At 36.2% G+C, this 27518-nt stretch overlaps 1 protein-coding gene across 17 annotated transcripts in view; it reads left to right on the forward strand.

Annotated features, from left to right (window-relative positions):
- Positions 1-27518, forward strand: part of SYNE1 (spectrin repeat containing nuclear envelope protein 1) — a gene marked incomplete at its 5' end in the record, with an annotated part of 301642 nt that overhangs the window by 140019 nt on the left and 134105 nt on the right. For all 17 annotated transcript variants that reach the window (XM_083830445.1, XM_083830446.1, XM_083830461.1 and 14 more), the window contains 18 exons: positions 2571-2707; positions 3663-3840; positions 5964-6146; positions 7757-7900; positions 8232-8387; positions 10227-10391; positions 11122-11294; positions 12139-12292; positions 12414-12557; positions 14959-15123; positions 16495-16812; positions 18120-18275; positions 19908-20078; positions 20979-21305; positions 22618-22770; positions 23798-23965; positions 24954-25130; positions 25974-26120. In XM_083830445.1, coding sequence (XP_083686571.1) covers positions 2571-2707; positions 3663-3840; positions 5964-6146; positions 7757-7900; positions 8232-8387; positions 10227-10391; positions 11122-11294; positions 12139-12292; positions 12414-12557; positions 14959-15123; positions 16495-16812; positions 18120-18275; positions 19908-20078; positions 20979-21305; positions 22618-22770; positions 23798-23965; positions 24954-25130; positions 25974-26120 — 3216 coding nt within the window. The remainder of the gene's footprint in view (positions 1-2570; positions 2708-3662; positions 3841-5963; positions 6147-7756; positions 7901-8231; positions 8388-10226; positions 10392-11121; positions 11295-12138; positions 12293-12413; positions 12558-14958; positions 15124-16494; positions 16813-18119; positions 18276-19907; positions 20079-20978; positions 21306-22617; positions 22771-23797; positions 23966-24953; positions 25131-25973; positions 26121-27518) is intronic.

Genomic DNA, 27518 nt, shown 5'->3' on the forward strand with positions numbered 1-27518 from the left:
TACTATATAAAACATATATGTACTGTAGCTGTATGTGAAATGTTTTATTTAGACTATAAAGTTGTAAACGTTAGGTAAGGAGGAAAATGCAGAGGAAATATAAGTCTTATTATGCCCAGCCCTACTATGTTTTTTTTTTGTTTGTTTGTTTTTATAGCTTGAAGAAATGCAGTCAGGACAGTAGTCCTTCCATTTGGGCTCCAGGGATGGGTTCTATTGTGAATGTAAAATAGCACTGCAGCATTCCCTTTCCATTGTCACATACCAATTATGTTGTCATGCAAGCCAAGGCCACAAATTAAAGATGCATTTCCTAATTCTCAGAATTAGCAAGCTCACTCTGTTATCCCATACTCAAGCTCCGTTCCTTTTCTTATGTGCAACATAATAGCAACAGATCTTACACCTGGTATTCAGCAAATTATTTTTGTAATTCTCAGATTCAAAATTAAATCTGTCACTGAAACAGTGCTATTAGTAATTCAGTGTCTCTGTATGGTCACAGCTAAATGTAATCTGTTTTTCGCGTAAATGTTCCTGCTTGTTGAGAGGTTATGCCTAAGGTTGTATATCATCAAAAGAATCTTTTAATAGTTATCATGCTAAGTTATTTGAAACTGATAGATTTTATTGAAAACAGATGATTTTAACCCCTGTGATACTCTCAGGTTCTGTTTCTTTGGAAAAGAAAGAAAATATATATTACCTCATTATAGTGATTCCTGCCATAAGTAATCTCTGTTTTAAGTGTTAAAAAACATCTTGTTTTAAGTAATGGCCAGTTTGCTGTCATTCTTAATGCTTCCAAAAAAAGTCTTGTGTGCAGTTTGACAAAGTAGACAAACAAAAAACAGTTAGCTTACTTTTTTTTTTCTTTTTTTTTTTCTAAACATCATTGTTATTACATAAGCACTTAATTCAGATGTTATTTTGTGCGGTTTATAAACAAATCAGCATCGTGACTATTTCAAGTATCTTTTAATTATGGTTGAACACATTTTCGGGTGTGTGAGTGACTCAAAGCAGATAATTATTTATGTCAAAATGGATTGTTGTTTTTCCTGGCAGTTCAGGTACTACAAAGAACATGCATCCCTTATTCTTATTTTAGCTTTCTCGGAAACACACAGTATAGATCCTTAAAAAATTTTGCAACTCCGCAGACTTTTCCAATAAAAGAGATATAAAACAAGCACAAAGTTCCTCATGGGTGGCAGACACATTATCTGAATCCCAGGCTTTTGATCATTTGCTGTTCTTACTAAGTCTGTAGTCTTGCTAGACCCTTGCTAATATTTGTTTTCAGTTTTAATTTACACAAGTGCATATCAGTTTATTGCAGAGTCAGATAATATTTTACAGTGAAAATGTATTTGGTGAGTTTTTTTGTTTGTTTGTTTGTTTGTTTGTTTGCTTGTTTTTTAATCTTTGAAATTGTGGTGTTTTCAAAACCTTTTCTCTATTTTCATGTACATAACTTATATATTTCCTGAACATAGAATTTTGTGCTGATAGATAATCACAAATTGTTTACTATGTATATTCTCAATCATCATTTTGCATATATTCAGAAACTTAATGGAGGGAATTCCTTGTCCCACTTCCCCTGTCCCCTTTCTATTCTGTTGTCACTTTCATGTGATCAGTTTCTTATATTTATACATACATTTCTTCCAGATCAGGACTTAGATGTAGCCAAACTAATCTATGCATGCCAAACACTCTGGCATGTCTTCACTGCAGAACCTTTGCTGTGGTGAATGTAACTAGCTAGAAGATTGTCTTTTCTCCCTGGCAGTTTAAGAGGAATGCCAGAAGAATTTAGTTTCTAATGACGTGAGGAGCCAAGTCTACACTGCTAATCATGCTGGAGTAGTTGGCAGGGTGCTGCAGTGGAGACGCTGTGTACGTCAACATGAGAACTGTTTTTGTTGGAGTAGTTATCACACCTCTCCCAGTGACGTTTGCTAAGTAAACATAAATACTTTTTTCTTGACTTAGGTGCTTCCAAAAACAGTGCAGCAGTGACAGCCAGTAACCCTCAAAGGACTGTGAGCAGCTGTACTTTTACATCAAGAAAGCCTCTGTCAAAATATCAAAGCTATTAGAAGTTTTGTTTGTTTGTTTGTTTGGGGGGTTTGTTTGTTGTTTTTTTTTTTTTGATACAGCTTGTTTTTATTGAGCATACTAAACTCAAGCCAAAAGGACAATTATAATCATATGCATTGGTATTATTTGCTATTCCCTAATTGTACATAATTTCATATGTACAGCTAGTTGATAATACTATATATTATAATATAATATATATATATATCATTTATTAAAACAAGGTGCATATCTTAAGCTCTTCTATGAGAACATTTTGAACTAAAAAAGTTGAGGTGTCCAGAAATTTAGTCTATAGAAGCTCATAATTTCAAATAAGCCTCTGTGCTTGATTGCTAGAATGCTCTCAAAAATGGACACACATGAATTGCAGCTGAAGTTTAAATTAAATTTTATAAATTTTCATTGTATTTTTTTAATTATTTACTTACTAATATTGTTCATTTATTTTGTTTTAACAGGAAACATTGGATGCCCTGGTGAAGTCTGAACATATGATAGATGAGATCAAGACTCAGTTAAATGATCTCTGTAGATTTTCCAGAGATTTGAGTACTTATTCTTCAAAAGTTTCAGGGTTGATTAAGGAGTATAACAGGTACATTTTCATCTTGTTTATAGTTAATCAATCCCATATATGTGTGCATGCAAGTGTTTTTTTTTTAGGGAAACATTAATTAGAATGTTGGAATTTGAAATAGATCTATACAATGATTAGAATCATTATTTTGATATCGATGTCAACAACATTTTTAGCATTTTAACATTTTGCAAAATTTTAGCAATATTGCCTTCAATTAGCATTTGTAGAAAATAGTTGTGTTTTTTCTAAGACCCAAGCTATGCCAACAAACTGAGCTTAAGCCAGTGTATGTCCACACCTGGTCTATTACAGGAGGAAACCTTATAAGAAACTGTGAGGTAGAGCTATAGCTCGTTTACCTGAAAGAGAAGGAAGCTATAAAAGCTGTCTAAATTTTTTTTCTTAATTTTGTCCTTCGTTATATTCCTGCCCTACCTGCCCGTTCGTTGAAGCATGGGAGCTAACGTGTATTTGCTCTCTTTACTTTCTCTGAGGTCACTGTAGCTGATTGACACCTGCATTTCAGGTACAAGATTCTTTTGTCTCTTTCAGGGGTTGTAGCTTTTGGCTTCTGTAACTCCAGAAGAAGGGTATGATGACCCAGGTTGATCCCTTCTAATGTTATGAACTTAACTAAACCGTGGAAGTTCATATTGTAATTTCTGGAGTTTCATGTTCTGTCCCTAGAGAGAAAAAGGCTTGAAGAAACTGTTCGTTCTTAGGGGTACTGAATCACTCTGTAAAAGCTTATCTGTCATATCTGTGACAGCTATATCTCAATTTGCATACTTCACTTTTAAGGAATTGAAAGCTTCTAATGGATTTCCTGGTGCCTTAATAACTTGCTTACAGTTGGTAGAAGGAATCCAGGTTTTATTCAGAGAAATAAGTAATAGCACTGTCACCTAACAGAGTCCTTCCCTTCCTCCTTCTTTTCCTCTCTTCTGCTTCCCTGATGTGGTAAACCCAGCCTTTGCCTGCAAGCTTCAAAAGGATGTCAGAGTAAAGAGCAGATCTTGCAGCAAAGATTTCGGACAACTTTCAGGGACTTCCAGCAATGGCTGGTCAACGCAAAAGTGACCACAGCCAAATGCTTTGATGTACCTCAGAATATCAGTGAAGCTTCAGCGAGTCTACAGAAAATACAGGTAACTCTAGCAATTAGACGTTCAATCATTTTCATACAAAATTCAGGTCAGTTTTTTGTTAATGTTATTGACAACACTAAAGGTGACTAACTGTAATGAAATAAACATCTATTCTTTTTATTTTTTTTTGAATCTAGGTCATTTAATTTAGCTGTCATACTATACTTTATACGTAGTCATTACCTCTCATAGTTTTCCTTTTTTTATTTTTCTTTTATATTACGATACGGAAAAACGTGTGTTTTGAAGGCAGGACAGCACTGTAAAATTGGTAGGACATCAGAATTGGGACTTAAAACCTGGAATTATTTCAAAGTCATATAAAGTTTTTCGCTCATTTATGAAAGTAGAGACCTTATAGTGTAAGAACAAGGTAAAAATGTATGCAGTGGAAGCAGGCATTTAAAAAGCATGATTTTCATACAAAGCTAAAACAAGACCCAGCAAAATTGTGGAAATAAATGCCAATTAAAAGTTTATTTTATTAAACTAAAAGAAATTGTTTTTTGAATAAAATATGACTACAATTTTAGAAATGAGAAGTACATAATGACATTATTTAACCTTCAGTTACACAGTATGACAGAAGAAATTCCTATCAGTTTTTCCTATCAGAAAGTACCAAGAGCGAAATCACTTCCCCCTGTTTCTGGTAAATTTACTTTCCCTTGCTTAAATGGTTTATTTAAAAGGGTAAACGACACTTTATTAATGTGACAATTTTTTTACTATCCCAAAATGAGACTATTTTAAGAGTAAACACAAGGGTTAAAAATAAAAATAAAATCCAGTCATTTTGGAAATTAAATAAAAGAGTTTTAGCAAAAACAATTTCCAAGACTGGTAAGACATTTTTTTTTCTTTATCGCTGCAGCCTATTCATAAGACCTTAGTTTGATCTCCTTCTCCCTGAAAGCTACTTTAAATGAAATAAAATTTTTTGACATGTAGTAACTGCTTTAATACTTTCAGGCATGTCATGGGAGCCTATATAAACAAATTATAAACCTATATAAACAAAATTATTTTTTTTAAAGTTAATATTCTCTCTGTTAGCACCTTTGATATCATTAAGTCACAAGGTAATCACACATTTGATTTTAATAAAGCAAGAGCTTGGACAAAGTATTTCAAAGCTAACAGACCCTTTGCATTCTCTGATAATAGCTCCAATGGTACACATAATCAGGACCTTAGTAATTTTTTAATCAAGCCCTTTGCTTACAACATGGATGTAACCTGATTATTATGAATATTAAGCTAATTGTGTATCATGTAAGCATAATAATAGTTTAAAATAAATTCATTGATATTTAGAACTGCTAAATTCACTTGAGTTCTAAAGGCTCACAAAATCTTTTAATAATTACAAATTATAAGAACGCTATCCCAACACATTGGAATTTAAAAATCTGCCTATTACCTTACAGTACCTAAAATTTACTCACATATTTCCATATAGTCTTTGAATACCAACACTGTGAAAGAATTCTGTGAACAAAAATACTTTGAGTCAAGAAAGGTACTCTGAGGATGTGGAGGATAAATCACACAGCTCAGATGTTGCTCAGGGTCTGATTGTTAACCCCTGCCCCTACACATGCATTGGAAATCCAGTATGGCTGTCTGCAGTGGGCAAGGCTTCTTTCCTGTGTTCTCTCAGAGCAGGACCCTACCCCTGCATGTAGCTGCAGCTCCATGTCATGCTGTGCCAGGATACTGGTTTCCTGAAATGAAAGTGTTATCACTTTCTGTACTGTGAAGATTTAAAGAAGCATAATGCCATGTTAAGTGGCCGGTAATGTCTCATGAAGTGCAGAACATACAGATAAACCAAGAGTTAGTATATACATTATTTAGACGCATGGCACTTCTGGATTAAGTAGCTGTTGTCCCTGTAATATAAATGATTGCCCCTCATATGAATGTCCCATATAAATGTGAATAATATTAAAATGGAATATACTGAAATATGAATTAAAAAATTAACATGCAGAAACAGTAAACTCCAATCTCTGTTAAGTTTTCTGTGACCTTGCCATTCACCTTTACCGGGACTCAAAATTAACAGAAAGAGCTTTTACTGAATGCAACCAATTAACTTATTTTATTATAATTTTTAGGAATTCTTATCGGAAAGTGAGAATGGACAACATAAACTAAACCAGGTAGCATCCAAAGGAGAACTGCTGTGCTCCATTTTACCAAAGGAGAAGGGTAAAGTTATCCGGGACAAATCTGCTACTGCTAAAGAAGATTGGAAAAAATTAATCAGCACCCTCCACCAGAAGGAATCTGCATTGGAGGTACTGAGCAAGTCACAGTGGGGAAATATTTGATATAAATTTCCTCTTTGCTTTTTGTTTCAAAAACACATTCATCTTAATAGAGGTCCTTACAGTTTAGATTTCCCACTATAGCAGTAAGTGTTTATAGTGTGACAGAATAAATAGCTGCTTTCAGGAAGTCTTACTCTTTCACTTTACTTAAATTTTACTTATGTTTACTTATACCCTTCCCACATGAAACCACTATAAGTGGGATGTTTCAAGCAAAAGGTGTTGTTCAGATTAACAGAAAGTAGAAAAGATGGCAATGGCTCAAATTCATTAACATGAGTTTCATCTAAAATACTGGATTACTAAAACTCATGAAAACACATTTTCTTTTTCAAATGCTGTTTTAACACAGAGTTCTGACACCAGTGCTGATTGAAGACCCAGTGCAGTGGGTGAACTTTGTTGTTCTTACTGCAAACTGGTGAAATATAATGATATATTTGAACAACTTTCTAAATAAACCCTAGTGCTGTTCTCTTTTCAGAGCTCACAATTCAACCAGAACATAAGGTGAATATATTTAAAACATAATCTCTTTTAAGGTCATAGGTTTTAAGGTCAAAAGGTCTTAGCTGGAATTCCTTGCATAGTGTAGGAGAATTAAAGTTCTTAGGCCTTCCTGCTTCAAACCAGTACTGTCTAGCCAGCTGAAAAAAAAATATATGTTTAAATAGATTTAATATATTGTGTAGAAAAGTTTTTGTTTGTTTGTTTGTTTGTTTGTTTAAGAAAATTCCCAAGTAGCAAGAACTTAACTTACTTACTTTGTCTCAGAGTAGCCATGGAAAGGGAGATTTCCATAGATGTTAATCTTTCTGTGCCCAGCATTTTTCAGTCTCATAGGCTTAGTCTTTCATTCTGATGCATAAGTGATAAGGCTATAGCTAAAAAGAAAACAAAATCAGTCTGAAAATAAAATAGTAACTAGGGCATAGGAACTGTGCTGTTCAGTTTTCTATTACGTAAGAATTATTTCAGGTGCTATTTTTTTATAATGTAGCATAAACCTTTAAGAAAATTACGCAGGCTGAAGGAATGCCTACATATATCTTACACATACATTTTTAAAACTTTCTACTAAAAGAAAATATAATTAGAAATGAGCATCAGGACTGGGTTGAGCTTAGTCATACAGGCTCTAGGAATAATGTCAACCCGTTTAAGGGGGGGGTGCTGTTAATGACTGCAGGCAGAAGTAGGGTAACTTACATCCCAAAGTAACCTTGATTCAGACTCTCTTTACTATGTGAGATACACTTATATTGAGTCAAAGCTCATATAATCTGTAAAGCTTTCAATTCAGAGAAAATTTGCTTCATTCTCTCAACTGTATAGACATACTGCATTGTTGCCTGTGTTTTGTTTTTTGAAGAAATGCTCTCTCAGACTTTTCTTGCAGTATCTATCTGTGGTATGGGCAGGGGCAGAGCCAGTGACATTTATTTTGAACAGCTGCGGTAGTGTTTGGCTTCAATAGTATGTGTGTACTTTGTGTGTACTTAATCTGTGGGTTGTACATTACAGCTATACCCATTGCAGGGGGACTTTATAAATTTGTATATTACATGTGTTCCCAGAACTTAAAGATCCAGATGAAGGACTTTGAAGCAACTGCTGAGCCTCTATCAGAGTGGCTGAGCACAACTGAGAAGATGGTACAGGGAAGTAGCAGTAGGCTCCATGATCTTCCTTCCAAGAGGAGAGAGCACCAAAAGTTGCAGGTGACTTCTTACAAACCTTTTAACAGAACCAGCTTTTCCACTCTCATCCTGCTGGCCTCATTGATGCTTTACAAGATCATGATCATTCTGGCATCCTAAACTCTAAATAAGATGAGAACTAGTTTCAGGGGTTGCTGTTGATGATCCTGTTCCATCAGAGTTCACATCTCCAAATTTCTTACGACATGCTGCTTCATTGTTATAGCTGTATGGTGTGCCTTTCACAGTACATGTGCCATTTGTTATTTCTATATTTCATGGGGCCTTCAAGCTGCTCTCTTGCCTGTTTCGTTGCACCCACTTGTAATATTAACGTGCTTCTGCTTTACAGTCTGTCCTTGAGGAAATAAGCTGCCACGAGCATCAGCTCAACAGGCTTAAAGAGAAAGCTCAGCAGCTGTGGGAAGAGCAAGCTGTCAGCAAAAGCTTTATGCGCAGAGTGTCTCAGTTGTCTTCTCAATACCTTACTCTAAGCAATCTGACAAAGGTAATGCACCCAGTGTATGTGCTTTTAAGCTGTTCCTTTGATGTTTGTGGAGAAAAAGAAAGATTGAAACATAAAACACTGTAGCTGTCTTGCTCATCTGCTCTGTGGTATGTCTGAGCTTGCACTGGCTTTAAAGAATGAGAAATAGGGACCTGTATAATTTCATGGGCTGTCAACAAAATAGAATTGTGATTATTTATTTATTTAGTTTTATTTTAAAGTAATTTAAAAAAACACCCTCCTGATTATCAACAGTTTTGTCCTGACAAGGTGCTTGTGATGTGATTTTGATTTTTTTCAAACATTCAAGACATTTTAGATTAGTAATAAGTGGCACCTGAAAACAAACAATCAAACAAAAAAAAATGTATTTTTCAAAATCTAGGGCTAGGGGAGCCGGGTTTTGGTGGTTTTTTGTTTGTTTGTTTGTTTTTAAGAAAATGCCAAGTCATTATATGGAAATATTATTACGTAATTGTATTCTATAAAGATGACTAATTATTTGCATTGTAAGTATTTTTGTCTAAAATCAATAGATTGTTCTTCAACATTATTTTAAAAGCGTTACCTATGAAGCTGCTTTTGAAGGTTCAGTGAGAGACATTGGTCAAACTCTAAAGTATTAAGCTAGGAATGGACAGTTTAACTTAACTCTGTTTTGCTGAGTGGTACATTTCGTCATTTGATACTCTTACTACCTCTATTGTTTATGCAGATTAGAAGGTCTTTGAATCAGGACTGTCATTTTTCATAAAGTGCCAGTTATGAAGGAGGCTTGGTATTGAATTAGGCTTGTAGTTACTACAGTAATAAGAATAATTAAGGATTTTGGCATTGTGTTATGGGTTAGCAATTCAACACATAAAGTATTTGTTGGAGTAATTGCTGTGTTTTTTTATGTATGTATTTCCTTATTTATTTATTTATTTTCCTTATAACTTTCTGTGGAAGTAAAAGTATAAAGAATATTTAGAGCTATATGATATACTGAAAATTCAAACTGAAAAGATGTTAAGTTTCTAACATTGGCTTATGTGGATAGAACTTGTAGAAGATTTCAGGATAAGAGGATGAGGTCTGAGGAAGAGGATAAATATGGTCCAGTCAATGAAGGAAATCATGAAGTTCTTTGGTTTGCTATGAATGTTTGAGATAGATCACCATATCTTCCTGAGCCTGTTTCAATGGCTTGACTTTAATTTTCTGTTGCCATGTGAAACACACTCTGTTAAGTACTCCTGTTAATCTTGGGCCTTGTAGCAGTGTAATGAGTATGTATTTTTGATATGAGTGAGTGTCAGTGATTCTTCAGAAGAATAGGTGGGAGCTGTTCTTCTCGTTCTGGGAACCAGTTGAAGTTACTGAGGAAAACGTTTTTCTATTCCAATATCAATGAAATAGTGTTGCTCTAGTAGCATAACTTCATATGCTTCAATTTGTCTTGTGTATTGACAGATTTCACAAGTTATCTTCAGATGAAACACTGAAATGTAATTAGTTAGATATGATGCTTAATAAAAAATGGATAATAAAAAACTCACCTACTTTGCGTAAGAGGAAACAAAGATAAAAATTTAGATTTATAAAACAAAAGAGGGCATTTCTGAAATTTTCATTCCTATATTATGATTGGAAAACTAGCTTGACTTTGTGTTCAAAATTCATTCCGTGTTCAAGTTTCATTCCATGTTCAACTAAGTGTACTTGTTATTGTGTACTTGTGTATGAAGAGAATTGCTGTGTACGGTTTATGAAATTTGTTCTAACATCCTTGAATACATATGGGAAATAAACAGTACTTTGACTAGCTACTGATACTAATTGCAGTATGAATTGCAGGAGAAGGTTTCCAGAATGGATAGGGTTGTAGCAGAGCACCAGCAGTTCTCTCACAGTATCAAAGATCTCCAAGACTGGGTGGCTGATGCAGTTCACATGCTGGAGTCCTACTGTCATCCCACCGCTGACAAGAATGTTCTGGAGAGCCGGATGTTAAAGCTGGAGGTATGTAAACAGACCTATATTCTATTAATATCACTGCCCAGAATATATTAAAGGGCAGTGCTCAAAAAATAATACTTTGATGTCCATATTTTGGCTACAGCTCAAAATATGAGGCAAGCGCTTCAAATTATAAGGATACCACCAAAAGCAAGAAATCGTAGCAAAATACTAAAATCATTTTTTGTCTTTTGTTCATTGAGTGTTTCACATTCATGCTTTCAGGGTTTCCATGGTTTTACATAGTGCTAGAAGCTCTTAGTTTGCAATTGCACAGCTCTAGGAGCTGGTCTCAAAGCTGCCATTGTTGATAGTCTACTGAGTTTCTATGTTGTTATATTTGTGTTGCAGATAGATCCTAGAATTGTAGAAGCTCTATAGAAGAGCTTTTTCATCATATCTTGTTTTCTTTCTGAGTAAATCCTCCCATTTTCCATCTAAATGGCGTTCCCTTCAGAATGTGTCCTCTACACTTTGGCTCATACACTGCAAGTACCTGCATAGATTCCATGAAAGCTTCCCTGTCAACTAAATTTATTTTTTTAATAACCTAAACCTACCCTTTGAAACATACCTGTTCCTTTGAAGCCCAGCCATGAAAACCACTGTCCCTCTTCTAACTGACTGTTTCTACAAGCTGCTAAATTTGATTAGCTAATTTTCCAGTGAATCTAGTTAACATATTCATGCCCAAATAATGATAAAAATGGAACAATATTTTCTCACATTTTAGGGACTGCTAACAGTGAAACAAGAAAAAGAAATCCAAATGAAAATGGTTCTGACAAGAGGAGAATCTGTTCTGCAAAATACATCCTTGGAGGGAGTACAAGTGATTGAACGGCAGTTGCATACCCTGAAGGACAATTGGGCTTCTCTTCTGTCTGCTTGCATCCAGTGCAAGAGGTAAAAAGGGTATGAGGTGCACAATGATGCTTGATAGTCAAATTTTTGACTGTTAAATTTTTGGAAAAGTTCATTCACCAAGTTTTATTAATTCAGGAGTCAAATTTATATAAAATGACTGCGTGTGCCTAACATTGAAAGTTTAGAAGCCTTTAATGACCTATTAGTTTGAAATGGAAAAAGGGGAGGAGACAGTGAGGAACTAAACTTTATTAACACTTATTGTCAGTATACTCTTAAAAATGGATTGCACATTCATAATTGTTTTGTAAATTTTATTTTGAGTTGCACTCAATGCCTTGAAATGTTCTCAGAAATGATAAGATCTTCACACGGAAAGTAATGGTTGTTCTGTCAAGGTTCTGTCTGTTTTTTCACTTGTTAGCATTTCACAGGAGGTACCATAATTACAATATCCAATAAAGATGCTCAAAGTAGTGATGCTTAAAGTGATAGAATAAAGACAGTCAGGGAAAAAAATGCAGCCTTCTATGGTGGAGCATAAATAGTTGAAACATTTTGATTTAAAACAATCAAACAAATATTAGAATGCAGCAGCAGAAAATTTCTGATTCTGGATCTTATTCTTCCTGTTATTTTATTTACTAAAATTTGCACACATCAGCTAGCTACATCAATTTAACAGACCTCTTTAAATTTCCAAGTTTGAAATCTTCATTTCTCTTTATTGGACAATCAATGCTACTAGTTAAAACCTGTAGGGTTTTAATGGCTGTCCGTTTAGGTTGTGGTATAAGTCTTATAAATATAGTCTAGAGTGACTCAAATAGCATGAGAACCTGAAACTCCAGTATCACAACAAATGTGTATTCTTAAATTGCAGTCAACTGGAAGGAGCTCTCTCCAAATGGACAAGTTACCAGGATGATGTTTGCCAGTTTACTAGCTGGATGGATAAAGTAGAAGCAAGCATGAATGCTTCTGAAAGACAATATGCTGAACTGAGGGAAAAAAACGCTGCCCTCAGCAAAGCAAAGGTGCGTTTGCTTTACAACAAAGTAGCAACAAACGCATATCACCTTACAAGCAATAAAAGTCTGATTAATCTGTGGTTTGTTTTAATGCTGCTTATCCATAAATTATCTTGCTGTTTTGCAGCTACTCAATGAAGAGGTGTTGAGTCACAGCAGTCTATTGGAGACAATTGAATTAAAAGGCAGTGGAATGGCTGAGCACTATGTCACTCAGCTTGAACTCCAGGACCTTCAGGAGCGGTACAAGTTGCTCAAAGATAGAACGAGGGTACAGTTTTTCTTTATAGAATTCCATTACATTTTGTTGTCCACAAGGAAGCAGAGGAATTCTTTTCATTGTTTTTTTTTTTTTTTTAATTTATTTATTTATTTTATTAGAGTTAAATGAAGAGTAAAAGTCTGGGGGAAGCTGTAGGTTAATGTATGTGACAGAAAGTTATCAAGGTGCTTTATCAATCTATCTTTTTGTACCACTGAGCTCTAGACATTTTCAAAAAGTTTCTGAAGATCTGAATCTGCAAAAAAATAAAAAAAATAATCAAGTAAATAGGTCAAGGAATTCCATGCCAAAAGTCTAGCTGAATTCAGTGAAGATATGACTTTATTCGTTGTGACTGAAAATTTGGAAGCACCTCTGAGTATCTGTGGTTTGCATAAATGTAGGTTTTGCAATAAATGTAACCATATGAGCAGGTAAATAAAAAATGGTTGACAATTATAGGATCTTGCTGCTCAACACAAACCTTATTAGCATGTGAATAGACTCTAATGTTGAAAGATCCAGCAGGACTTGGACTTGATCATCCTTGGGACAACTTGGGATATTCTGTTTTGTTCTAGTAAGTACTGCATTTACTGGAAAGTGTTAATATGGTAGATCTTGAAAAGATTAGGGCATAAAGTACAATATAGAAGAAATAATAAAAGACTTGGTAGCACATGTAGTAAGGCTAGGTGGTTACCTCCAGTTAACCCATTTTTTTTTCTGTGCTGATTAAACCATACCAAATGTATCATCAGATATATCACTTTTCTTCACGACACCAGGGTAGTAAGACTGCATTTTGTTGTCTCAAGGATGTCTTTTTCTTGTGCAAAGGGCCAGAATTCAATTTTTCTGATGCATAAGTGATTGCCTGTTTTGTGGTACTCCCTTCCACAACTACAAAGAATGCATTGTACTGTCTTCCCTGGACCTCGTCAGAATGAGCTCAGGCTTGCCAGAGAGATGAGTGATGTCCCAGGAAACATAAGTGGATATCTAGTATTCCTGTTAGCATGGGGATTCTCTAAACTTTACCTCTTCCTGCAGCTTTTGCTCTTGCAGAAAGTTGTACAGAATGCCTGTATTGACTAATTGTATGGAAAAAGCTTGATTAACAGTAGGGGAACAATGAGAAACAGTTGTTTGTTCATAGGGGTGAGAGCTCTATATGTCTTTCCTAATGATAAGCATCCCATCTTTCTCTTACCACCTAATACCCTGAATGACTTCTGGTCTTCCCCACTCCCAGCTGTGGTGTTAATGTTAAGTGTCTAGACTACACTTAACCCTTAGGAAGTTGTTCATATGCACTAGCTGGAGAGTAGAAAAATCAGGGGAAAATACCAGTTTGGTAACTAATGAAATGTATGCCTTGAGTTGCTCACTTGAAATCTTCTCCATTTAATAATCCTTTGGCCAGGTGAAAAACCTGGCAAAATTCTGCAAGTGCTTGTGGTCCAAACCAGAGCAGACTAAGACCTGAAATTCCCTGCAGCCACTGGTAAGAGGCAAGAGAATTAGTCACTCTTTCCCTCTTCCCAGTATCCCACTGTTTCCTGTGAGGACAGTGACATTTAAAAACGGACAGCTGTACTCTTTCTCCTACTGCCCTGAATTGTTAGAAATAGATAAAGCAGACTATAGATTCACACTTGTTGTTTGCGAAAGCATTTTTCTTATTTTGTAGCCTGCTGCCCTGGAACACAGGCTCTGTTACCTTCATATGAATTTTCCTCCCTGCTCCCTTCAGTTCCTCCAAGGTCTGAATTACATGTAGTATAATTTTCTTGCCAATGGAAAGATCAGTCTTGTGCTGATGCAGGATGCATTTCTTTCTGTACTCCAGATATGGTAATATTTTAGTGCTGAGTTGTGAAATTGTTTTCTCACCCACATACATGGACAACCTGCTGTTCTATTCTTAGTGCATTCTGTAGGAATTGCCCACAAAGGACTGGGATAGTCTTCAAACCTGAAGATACTAGATACTCTTAGGAGACTATTATTCTACTAGCATAATAATAATAATAATAATAATAATAAAAAACAATGTAAGAAAAAATCCTAAGCTTATAGTCTCATCAATAACTTCAGTAAACAATTTAAATTGGTATAAGAAATAAGCAGATCTTTTGTTATAAACTGAGGTTTTATTTAAAATTAAACACAGATCAGAATTTCAAATCCCAGAATTCACAAACTTAGGTGAATAATTGTTAAGGATAATTATCTCTATCTCCACATTTGAGCCCTCTTTCCTTATAATCAATTAAACCATCCTCAGAATCCAATTAGTCTTGAATTCTAGGAAAGCTCAGCATCAGACACAAACTATGATCTCAGTACTGGATTTATGTTTTCTTGGTTTAATGATACACTTACATATAAACATTTTAACAAACAGGAAGCAGTAACAAAAGCTGAAGGACTGCTTAACTTACATCAGGAGTACCAAAGACATCTGAAGGCATTTGAAATATGGCTGGAGAAGAAACAGGAAAAACTTGACTGCTTATCACATCTTGAAGGTGATGCCCAGAAACAGGAGGCAACACTCCGAGACTTACAGGTACAGTATGTGTAACACCATAACTAAAATAATAAATAAATTCTACTTGTAAAATAACAGAATAATATTAACTGCTGGACAAAAATATACTTCTCTGTTTGGCTCAAGAGCAGCTTAGAAACATGTTATATCTAAGTAATACACTGCTTAAAAGTGGTTCCAGTAAAGTCTGTGGGAACATTAATGCTTTTTTCCAGAAAGAAGCATCAGGACTTGAATGAATTCTTCTGCCATAGTAATGCCGGTTTCTTGCAAGTACTGAATTTATTTTAGATGTTAGACTATAGTGAGGAAACTACCTCTTTTCCCTGTGTTTCATAGAATATCAGAAGTATTCTTTTCATTAAGTTTTCACCTTTTATTGCTTACAGTCCAATACTTACTTACCTACCTTTAAGTTGTTCCAGTCATGTAGGCTGCCTCACATGGTGACGTGGGAGGATTCTCGCTGAATCCCCCAGGTGATAATGAAGGGTAAACCTAAAGTACTGCAGTAATCTCCCAGTTATAATCTTAAAATGACTAAAGATATTTTCAGGCTTGTTGCTGAACTAGGAAAAGGGCTGTGCTTGAGTTTCCATGTGATGAAATATTTATTACTTTATTCACAATACTGAGAAAATCTTTGTGTGATCAGTGTCTCCGTATATAAACCTTAATATTAAGAGTTTAGAAAATCTGAATCCAGTTTGAAAATCTTAGTATATATTTCAAATACAAACCAAGAAGACATATAACTGTATTCTGGTCAGATCATTTCCTGATTAGGTTTCCTCATCTGATTGATTCCCTGCATACTTTCTAATGAAGTTCTAATAAACATGAAAAAAAAAAAAAAAAAAAGAACACATATATCCAGAAGAAGGTATCGAGAATTATTTTGGGATTATGTATCAAACATACATAGAAATAATTAGGCGTGTTAATTAAAAATAAATAAATAAAATGAAGCATCATCTTGTTCCTTGTTTTTAAACAAATTTAATTTTAGAATCAGTCTCACAGTGTGTTTGCTACAGCTGGAAAATTTTGAGCTTAAGGTTGTGCTGAATGGGTTGCAGGCTCCCATGACAGCTCAGGCAGCTACTGTTTCAGAGCTCATTATAAGGCTAGGAGGGGAAGGAATTTAATGTAAATTTTGTCAATATTTTTCTACAAATCTCTTGTCAATAATAATGATAGTGGATTTGCTTTGTAAGTGAGCATGTCAGCAAGGTCTTCTTAGAGATAGTGTAATGTGTGTTCAACCATAGATATCTAAAGGAAATGGATAGATAACTGCTTTTGTCTGAAGTAGAACCAGGGCTTCATTTGCCATGTGTAGTAAAAACTGCTGATATAGGGTATTTATCCATAACTCTGCCTTCACAGGAGCTGCAGGTCCACTGTGCAGAAGGACAAGCCTTACTGAATGCTGCTGTTCATGCCAGAGAGGAGGTGATTCCCTGGGGCATGCCCCAGATAGAAGACAGAGCCTTGGAATCTGTACGGCAAGACTGGCAAGTTTATCAGCACAGGCTTTCTGAAGCAAGAAGCCAATTAAATGCCACTGTGAGCAGGCTGAGGTTAATGGAGAAAAAATTTCAGAAGGTTAATGAATGGCTAACAGATCTGGAGGAGAAAGTTGCTGTCAGGACTGGGAGGCAGTCTGGTAGAGCAACAAAGGAGATGCAGCTTCAACAAATGAAGGTAAAGAATGTAGTTAAGGAATTACATAAATAAGGAATGTGAGCTTTCCACATCAGTGGCTAGTGTGAAAATGTCAGGAATCATTGCAATCATCTGAGTGTAGGCACTCAGAATGACGTATCCAAGAGTTTTGTGCCTTCTGGGTCCAGATTTCCCCTGTTCTACTTATAAAAGAGTGGTTATACCAACGTTGAAATCTTATAAGGAAGATCTGGAATTCCTGTGTTCTGTGGAATGAAAAGACATTACTGAGGTTCTGGAGTGGGAAAGAGTTAATTTAGTAACAAAATAAAATGTCATAAGCTGTGTTGTGAAGTCTCTGCTGTGTTGATGTAGTAGTTTTCCTTAGTCACTAGAAGGGGAAGACGTGGTTCTGAAGAAACAAAGGAAGCGCATTTGTAAAGATCCAAGGTTATGTTTTATGGTCTCTTTTAGAATTTGGGCAACAGAAAAAGGAATTCCACAAAAAAGCAACAGTGTAGGAATTCCAGCCTGCATTTCTATTATTATTCATAAAAAAGTACTAAGTCTATTGTAATAAAATTCAGTCCAGTCCATTTAATATTGTAAAAACATAAAATAAATCACAGAATGGCTCAGGTTAAAAGGGACCTTAAAGATCATCTAGTTCCAACCCCACTGCCAAGGGCATGGGTTCTACCCAGTAGATCAAGTTGTCCATCCAATCTGACCTTGGGCACTTCCAGGGATGTGGCATCCACAAGTTCTCTAGGCAACCTGTTCCAGTGCTTCACCACTCTCTGAGTAAATAATTTACTTCCTCCTAACATCTAATCTAAACCTCCCCTCTTTTAGCTTAAAACCATTCTCCTTCTCATTATTTGCCCATGTAAAAAATCACTCTCCATCTTTTTTATAAGCCTTCTTTAAGTACTGAAGGGCTGCAATGAGGTGTGCCTGGAGCTTTCTCTTCTTCAGGCTGAACATCCCCAGCTCTCTCGGCCATTCTTCACAGGAGAGGTGCCCCAGCCCTCTGATCAACTTTGTGTCCCTCCTTTGCACACACTCTAACAGGTCCACATCTTTCTTGTGCTGGGGAGCCCCAGACCTAGATCCAGTACTCCAAATGGAGCTACACCAGGGCAGAGTAGTGGGGGGCAAAACATCCAGTATGTTCATTCAGTTAACCTTCATCAGATTCTGTTTAATTTTCCTGTTGTAACTCAATGTTTATAACCATGTATTTCTTTTCCTTTCAATGGTTTCCTAACCATTACAACTAAATTCCTGTTGTGTTTAAGTTGTTTGAATTAGTCATACAAGATGGGTAATGTCTTTTGTCATAGAAGTGGCATGAAGAAATTACAATCTACAAAGATGATGTGGAGGAAGTTGGGATGTTAGCTCAGCAAATACTAGAGGAATGTCTCACTACAAGTAGAATGGGAAGCCAGGCTACACAGCTTACATCTCGATATCAAACTCTTCTTCTTCATGTCTTGGTAAGTAATGATTAAGTAATTAATTTATAGATTCTAGAATCATAGAATATCCCAAGTTGGAAGGGACCCACAAAGATCATTGGGTCCAACTCCTGGGTCCAAGTATTATAAAATTATAAATAGTCAGTTGAGAAACAAGTATAGATAGACTTTCTTAATTAGATTTTATCAAATTTTATTCATTACTGTAGATTTCATAATACAATGTTCACATACATATCTGTGTGTTTATATAACTATGTACATATAAATATATACACATATATATAACTATATACGTATAAACATCCACACATACACATAGATTTCATTGGTCTAAATGCATTAGAGAGCAATAATCAGGTTGAAGCTCTTTCAAAAATATTCAGCATTGATCAGATGTTGTTACTACCTTTTTTGTCAGCTTCAGGAGAGAAATTCAGAATTCAGCAGATTTGAAGGCTGAATTACTACTAGAGAAATGTTTTCAGGTTTCAGTACATAATAATATATATATATAGGCGTGGGCAAAAATGAGCGGATAAGGTACAGTGTTCAGGTCACTTTAGGTAGAAAGAGCTTCATAGTAACATCATCACAAGTCACTATACAAATTGCAAAATATAAGTCCCTTTTCAATGTTTAGCATTAACTCAGTTTTAACATTAGTGATTGTGGTATGTACGCTCTGACAAGACCCCGGTAAGAATTATCCATTAGATATGAAAGGACTCAAAAGCTACTTATTTAATCTTAGTATATCAGGTTTTATCAGGTTTTATCAGGTTTTATCAGGTTTAAGTGGCAATTAATTGCTCTCACAGTATCACAGTATCACAGATTTCTAGGTTGGAAGAGACCTCAAGATCATCGAGTCCAACCTCCGACCTAACACTAAGTACTCCACTAAACCATATCGCTAAGCTCTACATCTAAACGTCTTTTAAAGACCTCCAGGGATGGTGACTCCACCACCTCCCTGGGCAGCCCGTTCCAATGCTTAATAACCCTTTCGGTAAAGAAGTACTTCCTAACATCCAACCTAAAACTCCCCTGTCGCAACTTTCGCCCATTCCCCCTTGTCCTGTCACCAGGCACGTAGGAGAACAGACCAACCCCCACCTCTTTACAGCCTCCTTTAAGGTAACTGTAGAGAGCGATAAGGTCGCCCCTGAGCCTCCTCTTCTCCAGGCTGAACAAGCCCAGCTCCCTCAGCCGCTCCTCGTAAGACTTGCTCTCCAGACCCCTCACCAGCTTGGTCGCCCTTCTCTGGACTCGCTCGAGCACGTCCATGTCCTTCCTGTAGCGAGGGGCCCAAAACTGAAAACAGTACTTGAGGTGCGGCCTCACCAGAGCCGAGTACAGGGGCACAATCACTTCCCTAGACCTGCTGGCCACACTGCTTCTTATACAGGCCAGGATGCCGTTGGCCTTCTTGGCCACCTGAGCACACTGCTGGCTCATATTCAGCCGACTATCAACCAATACTCCCAGGTCCTTCTCGGCCAGGCAGCTTTCCAGCCACTCATCTCCCAGCCTGTAGCTCTGCTTGGGGTTGTTGCGCCCCAGGTGCAGGACTCTCTCTAATCAATAGCTATGATAAACATCAAGGTGTTTCTCATTTCTTCCCCTAACCTCCATACCTGTTTGAAGGAACAAATAAAGTTTCTGGAAGAAGAGATACGCAGTATGGAAGAATCAGAATTGGCTTTTAGTGCTTACACAAATTGGTACGGAGCTACTAACAAGAACTTCAGAAATGTGATCACCAAGTTTGATGTGTTGGATAAAACAGCAATGGAGAAAAAAGTGCAGGAACTAGAGGTACAGTGTTCTTTAATACAGTTGTTGTTTGTCTTCAGTTTCTGTTCACCAAGAAGTGCCTATATTTTAACATGTATCTTAACAGCTGCTCAAAATTCTAACTTCACTCTGCCCAGAGAAGTAAACAGGATAAAGATCACCAAATATAAAAGTTTGTGTTCTCATGTCATATACATAATACATCACAGTTTGGTTGTTGAGGTTATGCATAGTCATAAATAATATAATCCTCTCTTTCCATAAGGCATGTTTTATGCCATAAGGTATATTTTGTTTCAGGTTAAAACTTAGAATAAATTTCCCTCCCATGTCATCCTGCCATGTATGTTTTATACCAGTATGCATTGTGGCAAGTATGCATTGTTTCCTATATGCATTCCTGTATTTATACCAGTAATTATAATATTATATACTTAATTATAATTCCCGTATTTATACCAGTATGCATTGTTTCATGCTTTACTTCATTGAAATAATTCAGTAGTAAAACTCATGTTTCACCTCAGAGTTGCAAATGAGTTTTTCATGTTTCCTGTAGCTTAAACATAATTCACTAAGTGAAAACTTTCATCCATTACAGAATTTGAGTATGAATCATCTCCTGGTAGACCCGAGTTTCTGTGTTTATGTTCACAAGCCCAGTGCAGAGCAGAAGTATTCGTTTATTGTTGTTGTTCTTTTGTTTTTTCTGCTTCTTTCTAGTTTATCACAAGTTAACCCCAGGTAATTTTGTAATTAAAAGTCCATTTAATTTCCATAGCAATTCCTTGTGTCCTTAAAAAATAAATAAATAAGTAATAAAAAAGTTATCCTCTCACTAATAATAGAACTACACTGAATCAAAAAGAAAGAGACAAGAGCTCGTATGCATTTTTCTGGTAACTGACATTTCTTTCACAGCTGCTGTTGAGTGATATGGACATAGGTCACAGTTTACTAAAATCTGCCCGTGAGAAAGGGGAGCGAGCTATAAAGTACATGGAAGAAAATGAAGTTGACCAGTTAAGAAAAGAAATTGGTGATCATGTGGAACAGCTTGAAGAGTTGGCTGGCTCCATCAGGAAAGAACACATGACTTCAGAAAAATGCCTTCAGTTGGCAAAGGAGTTCTCGGACAAGTACAAGGCACAGACTCAGTGGCTCACAGAGTACCAAACCATGTTACATGCTCCAGTGGAGCCAAAAAGTGAACTCTATGAGAAGAAGGCCCAGTTGTCCAAATATAAGGTAAAAAGTGATCATATCATTGCACTATTGAATGAATCTTGACCTATAGACTTGCAAGAGATCTTCTGATGCAAGTGTCTGTTCAAGTGTCCTCAATAGATTTATGAGATATCTCTGATCTGGGTGTCTAAATCAGCAAAAAAGTGAAAAGATGCATGAAGCCTACACCTATGAACCAGAGTGGGCACATAGATATGCAATGTGAAAGTTTTAATAAGGCTTCTACATTTGAAAATGTCCTGTTATGAAACAATATTCTGTTTTTACACGTGAGCAATTCCATTGACAGCAACAGAGTTAACTTCCATTTAAGCCAGGATAGAAAATAATTGGTCTCTCTTCTCTGCAGACATTTCCTCTGTCTACATTTGCTTAATCATCTTTCTGATTAAAGCTGAATGTCCCAGCTCAACTGACATCCAGGACAGTCAGCTGCTATGGCTTTCTCTGTTTTTAATTAACATTTTTATGATTTTTTTTCCACTTGTAAAATTGAGTAGAAAATAATTGAGAACAAAACTGTTGCGTATCTTAATGATGCTTTTATGAAATACTCCAGGCTTCCATATGTTTCCATATGTAAGATGTATACTGGGCCTGGCTGGAATGAAGACAGCTCTCCTCATAGCAGCCCATACAACTCTGTGTTTAGCATTTATGGCTAAAACAGTGTTGATAGCGTACCAATGCTTTTGCTGTTGCTGAGCAGTACTTGCACAGCAGCAAGGCTTTCTCTTCAAGCCACTTATCCACCCCATCCTCCTGCAAGCCTAAATACTCCGTCATATAGAAGATCTGTGTGCTTGCTTGCTACATGTTTGAGGAGCTTATATCTCACTGCTAAGTGATAGATACTGCCATGTACTATGCTGTCTGACCCAGTAGCGCAACAATGACAACAGGAACTTAGACTGGATACCCTTTATATTAAAGACTTATGCATTAATCTGTTATATATTATCTCCCTAAGGGCAGGGATTTGGTGATGATTGCCCACCTATTTGCAGAATTTGTTCCTCAGAGCAAATTTTATCCTTAGCACTTAACTGTTCACACATATTAACTCACTTTCCTTTAGCAGCTCCAAATTGTTAGACATGCTACTAGGCAATCACAAAAGGATCAATTGCTCTTAGGTTCCTGCAAAGCTGTTGTCTCAGGGCATAGCTGGAAAAATATAGTCCCATAGTAGTAGCAAAGTTCTTCTCATCTGGAAAGGATGATATATGGCTGTACTTCAGGTCAAAGGTAAGTGAATGAAATAGATCTTCGGTGCTCAATATATATTTTGCTATTCTTGCTTGCACTGTAGTCCATACAGCAGACCGTTCTGTCCCATGAGCCTTCAATAAAATCAGTGATTGAAAAGGGAGAAGCACTTTTTGATCTGGTGAATGATGTGACTCTAAAGAGCAACATTCAAGACCTTCAGAGCAGTTACCAGGAACTCTGCAGTGCAACAAAGGTAAAAAGTCAGAAAGAAAACTTAAGGTTCTACCAAATTACTATATTTTTCCCCTCTTTAAGAAGTTGATTATTTGTTTCATACTGCTATGATGTTACACCCTGCACACTGAGCCAGTTAGGTTTCCTTACGTTTTATTTGTCTCTTGTTTCTGCTAAATCTCACACAAACTTCATTTAATCTAGTTTCATTACTGAATGGAGGTTGCTGGAGAAAATGAACCGTAAGATGGATTCAAGTTAATTCAGCAAGGACAATATAAATTAACATTGATTCATGAGTCTACATATATATAGTAGTACTTTGAAACACATAATACTAAATACGTCCTGAAGTATGATTATGGCTACAGCTTTTAATAGCTTATACCCCTAACAAGGAAAAGCTCCGCAAACCATGTTAGTACTTATCTTATTAGAGACCCTTTAATTTCCAATCCATCCATCCAATAATAGATTATTTTTTCACAGCTGATTTTTTAAATTTGTACAGCCTGATTTGTACCACAAAACTGATATCTGTTATAGTAGACATAATTTTGATGAGTTAAATGCAGTAAAGTACATGAAAAAGCTTTTTTAAAGGGAAAAAAATAAATATCTCAATGTATTTATTCTTGGTTTGTGTACTGCAGTCACAGGCAGTATGTACATACAAAGGCTTTAAGCAGCACAGACCTAACCATAGCATTTAGTAGGTCATGTGCAGTCTCTGAGTGTCTGTAATAACTATTTTGAAATGAATTTAATGTCAAGTTGACAATGTTTCTTTTCTTAAAGAAACAGAATCTTCACTGTTTTCCTCAACCTTCTCAATATGGTGTTTCACCCTAAATGAAAATGCTGCTCAGTACCACAGATTTTATTCACACAACTAATCCCGTTGGTATCTGGTTTAACAGTCTAATCACAGGACTCACCCACAGGAATATAAATTTGGAAGACTCTTACTATGCTTTCAAGATCTTGGTGTTCTGTTTTTATTCTTCTTACCTTATGTTTTAATTTTGGTCATTGTGAACCTGCAGGCATATGTTGAAACTTTAGAGGTGAGAGTAAAAGAACATGAGGATTACAATAGTGATTTGCAAGAAGGAGAGAAATGGTTACTACATATGTCCAGCAGGCTGGTTAGCCCTGACCTCGTGGAGAGTAACAATCTTGAAATAATCACTCAGCAACTAGCCAACCATAAGGTAGGTTTGGTACTTTGGTAAACCTTCTTTATTGGGTGAATTAGAATTTTTCTTCTCTGCTTCTGCGTCTTCATTCCAGAGCTCTAGTTATTTCTCATTCATCTGTTTTATTCCTCCTACTGTTAACTGTGAAAATGAGCACCGGTGTCATTAACACAGTTGACATATTTACCTTGTTGTAGCACTGTATCTTGGATCAAATTGAATCTGCACAGGAGCTTTGTTGTACTCTGATCTGAATTTCATGTCAGATTCTTTCTGAGAAGTTCCAAGAAATAGACCACAAAAGGCAGATGAGGGTCTTTTTACTCCTAAGGTGTTTTTGACTCTGACACTTTTAAGGAAAAATAATAAAAAAGTATTTTTCCCCTCTATTAAATTGTCATATTTCATCCATTGGTTTAATTCAAGGTATTGTTACTGATGTTATCAGTCATAAGCATTCACTACCTCAGTTACTGATACTTTCCGTAAAATAAAATAAAGCATAATCCAATCCCCACCACCACATACACACTTAGAAACTGAGATTCCAAGGGCAAATATTGAAACCTTTTACCTCACTGTGATTAGCATATTATTCTTTAAGTAACCTCTTTGAATAAAAAATTAGCTCAGCCAAAGCTGATGCAAAGATCTTTCTACAGTTGAAGAGCTTATGGAATAAGATATGATTCAGCATCAGGTTTTGTCCTTAGCATTAGACACAAGAGAATTTGATGGAACCCTGGAGATCAAAGCAAGATAAAGGGCACTCTGTTTTGGGGCATGAGCATATAATGTTTACATGTTACGACAGTGCTGCAAACATTTCTGTGGAATATCTATGTAAAGACTTTTGACAATGATTTTATAATGAAAGTACATTCTAATAGCTTGACTGTAACAATGCACGTTGCCTGAAAACCTGTTTCCACATCTGAAGACAAGGAGTGATCAGAACATATTCTAAATTTAAAATATTATTCAAAATATGTTAACTACTTAGGCTATCATGGAAGAAATTTCAGGATTTGAAATTCGTTTGAACAACCTGAAGAGTAAAGGTGATTATTTGATCAATCAATGCACAGAACATCTTCAAGCAAAATTTAAGCAAAATATACAAAGCCATCTTCAGGGGACAAGGGACAGCTATTCTGCCATATGTAGTACAGCCCAAAGGGTGAGTCTTGTTTCAAAAACATTTTTAATACAGTTTAAGGATAACAAATATTTTTTTCTGTAATTGCTTTCTGTTTCTTCAAATTGTATAAATTTCTACTGTTTCAAAATAAATTGAGCCCATAGGCTCCTAATATAGCATTTCATCATTACTGTGGTGCAGATGAATTTCTTGTGATCCAAACGTTGCCTTGCAGCCAGCATAACTAGCTGTATATCATCCAGAAGTTTGTACTTAATTTCTCCACTCCCTTGCAGCATTCAGGTTACAGAAACTTCTGAGCAGTCACAGTCAAGAAAATAAAGCTTATTCCTACTTCAAAAATGATGGAGCAAATTACACTTTTAGTGCCAGTTGTTTGCATACATAAATAACTGGTCTTAATTATGTGCAAGGAAATACTGTCTGTCTTAGTTAAACCAGAATATACAATAAAGAAGGGCTAACTGGGTCAGTTGTTAATCCAATTAGGAGATCAGGACAGCATGGTTTCAAAAAAAAAAAAAAAAGTCTTCAGAGTCAGTAAGAGTTGTAGGAAGGTAAAACCTCATACTATAACAATGGTAAAATGATGGACAAGAATACAGAAATTAGAGAAAATACTCTTCATTTTCATCTCTATTTTCTCTTTCCAGTAGCTATGCTTTAGATATTGTCCATTTTATCCACAAATGAGCAAGATGCAGTGAGAGCTTAAGGAGTTAACTATCCCATGGTCGTTTGTTGTACAAGGGCTAAAGTAACTACAGTCTTTGCAGTTCTCTTCTGCAGTTTGCAAGGTGTGGGAAGAGAGACAATAACGGTGTTTGAATATGTAATGAACCTCCAAAATGTTTATTTTAGGTGTACCAGAGTTTGGAACATGAACTCCAAAAGCATGTTAATCATCAGGATACCCTACAACAGTGTCAGACTTGGCTGTCTACAATACAGTCAGAATTAAAGCCAAGTACCTGGCCACCCTTCAGCCTGGCAGATGCAGTTAAACAGGTAAAAGTTCAACACTTGAATATGCTGTTATCCTTAATGAGGTGATTTCATGTAAGAACTTTATATTAATAGAAATTAGGTACTCCCTCTAGCCTCCTCAGACACTTGTGTAGCCTCATTTTTTGTCCCCAGCTCAAAAAGGAATACCTTGAAGGAAAAATAACCTTAGGTGAAAAATCACACAGGGCTTTTATTAGCTCTGCTAAATACTTAGAAATATGCTACTTGAAAACAGTTGGCTAATTAGATAAACCTGCTCAGATATTCCATAGATATGTTTAGCAGAGAGGTTGTGTCTTTCTGCATGTCTAATTGCTTATTTGTCTGTCTACTAAAGTTCCTACATGAGACCTGGTTTCATAGTACAATCGACACAGAATCTGTTAATCAGCCAATTAAAATAAGTTTTCAGTCTGATAGTATAGAACTGCCTCCAGCTCACATTAGTGATTAAGAATTTTTTATTTGTTTTCTGATTATTTTTAGTAACTTAATATATGTTGTTACCGGATTTGTACATTGTTTTCAAACTAAACTGGTTTGATACAAAAAATGCAGAAATTCAAGGCTTTCTCATCTACCATATAGCTTAATTGAGACTTTGAAATACTACAGATTTTGATTTCCCTTTCCTCTAGTCCTTTTTCTGCTCAACTCTGAGAACAGTATGGCTGTCTTCTAGATATTGTTTCTACCCTTCCTCCTACCCTTTAAATAATAGGAGACGGCAATTAGCCTTCCCTCTCTAGGTTGGACAAACCCTGTTCCTTCAGACCTGCCTAAATGCCACGTGCTACTGCCCCATATACACTATCCCTTTGGTGAACTTGCACCAGCTTGCCAATCTCTCTTCTGTTAAGAGGGAAACTTGAACCCAATACACCAGGCTCAGCCTGACAAGTTTAAGTACAGGACGATAATCCCTTCCTGGAGCATGCTTTCAGCTTTCTTGCTAATGCAGTAATTCAGGGTTGCAACAAGGGCACACTGCTGGGTATTCAACTTCTTGTTTACAAGGACCCACCACTGGCCCTCTGAGTGGTCATTCACCCTCCTCTCTGGGACTCTAGGAGGTATGTTATATGCAGGTATAAGCCTGCTTTTTGACACCGATACCACCATTTTCTTGTGGAATGAGGAAAATCTTCATAGAGAGAGATGGGCTTCTATGGACAATAGCAAGAGGAAGAACCCTCAAAAGAATAGTGTTGTCAGATATTGTCAGTTGTAGATGCTGAGAGGGTTTCAGAGGGTGTGGAAAACTTGTTTTGCCACTGGTTTGGATCCTCCATGATCTATTGAGATGCAAGAGATTTTTATAGGTATAGGCAACAAGACAATTTAGTAATCGGATAAAGCCCTGCTTCCCATTCACCTTGGGAAAGTAAGTCACCTTTC

Source organism: Anser anser (assembly GCF_964211835.1).
Source record: "Anser anser genome assembly, chromosome: 3".
Classification (NCBI taxonomy): Eukaryota; Metazoa; Chordata; class Aves; order Anseriformes; family Anatidae; genus Anser; species Anser anser.